General features: G+C 57.6%; 1 protein-coding gene across 1 annotated transcript; it reads right to left on the bottom strand.

Moving 5' to 3' along the window:
* Positions 1–6: 6 nt before the first annotated feature.
* Positions 7–1088, bottom strand: LOC103679826 (A disintegrin and metalloproteinase with thrombospondin motifs 4-like; the record flags this gene model as incomplete). Its single annotated transcript, XM_008709363.2, has 2 exons — positions 650–1088; positions 7–184 (listed from the first exon to the last, which is right to left on the bottom strand). Coding segments are annotated over exons 1-2 (504 nt in total), but the record flags the coding sequence as incomplete, so codon positions are not given.
* Positions 1089–1133: the final 45 nt, after the last annotated feature.

Here is a 1133-nt window from a genome sequence, read left to right as displayed (position 1 = left end):
GACCGCCCCAGGCAGGACCACGTCCGTGGGCGAGGGCATCAGCGTGTATTCACCGTTGAGGGCGTAGGAGCCATCTGGAAGCTTCAGGGCCAGGTAGAGGCTCCGGACACCAGGGGCCCCCTGCTGCCGGACGAGGATATGCGTGGCCCCCGCAGGGATAGTGACCACGTTGTTGTATCCGTACCTGAGCAGAAAGAGAAGATGGGGAGCTCAGCATCTTCCTGAATCCCCTCAGCCTTTCTGAGCTATGTTCGTACGACTGTATGTGTGACTTTGTACGGAGGGTTGTCTCCCCCAACCCACGTGAGGGGCCCAGCCTAGGTCTGAGCTACACGCCAACGCACCCTCCTCCCTCCCCTCTCTAGACCCCTTACTGAGGTGCCCTTCTGAGCCCGCCTCTTCGGTGCCAGTGCCATGCCTGCTCTCCCTCCAGGAGCAAGTCCCCCCCACCCCGGGGAAACCCTCCCTGATGCCCACCAGGGCCCTCCCAGCAGCCCCAGGCCGACACTGTTGAGCAGGTGCGACACTGCTCGAACTCGTGACTCACTGTCTCCCCCACTAGACTGTAAGCTCTTTGAGAGGAGAGACAGTATCAAGTTCACCTCTGTGCCCCCAGGGCCAGGGATGAGGAAATAAATAGTGAACAAACCTGAATTTTCTGAAGGAGCCAGACTGTTTAGTGCAGCTAGAACCGTCCCCACCGCACACCATGCACTTGTCAAACTTCTTTTTGGAGCCAATGACACGGTCACAGCCAGCATGGATGCAGCGGCCTTGAACACAGACGGAGGAGCTGTCCGGGGAACAGGGAGTCCCATCGACCACCTGCCAAGAGAAGGAGCAATCGATGCAAAGGGCTCTTCCTAAGTCAGGATGGGTTGGTGAGCCAGACCAGACCCATATCCCGGCAGGGAGGGGAGGCCTTAAAGACTGGGCGGAAGGGTGAAGATCGGGTGCGGAGTGAGCCCCAGCCATACGAAGGGGTAATAATCCTAATGGCAACAGTAATTTTAAAAGCCACCATTTTCAGAACATTCACTCTGAATGAGGCACTGTGCTAAGTGCTTTATAAGCTAGATATAAGGGACGCCCGGGTGGCTCAGTCAGTGAAGCGTCTGCCTTCGGCTCAGGTC

Source organism: Ursus maritimus, unplaced genomic scaffold (assembly GCF_017311325.1).
Source record: "Ursus maritimus isolate PB19 unplaced genomic scaffold, ASM1731132v1 scaffold_3212, whole genome shotgun sequence".
In the NCBI taxonomy this organism is placed as follows: Eukaryota; Metazoa; Chordata; class Mammalia; order Carnivora; family Ursidae; genus Ursus; species Ursus maritimus.
This window is presented reverse-complemented; position numbering and strand designations above follow the sequence as displayed.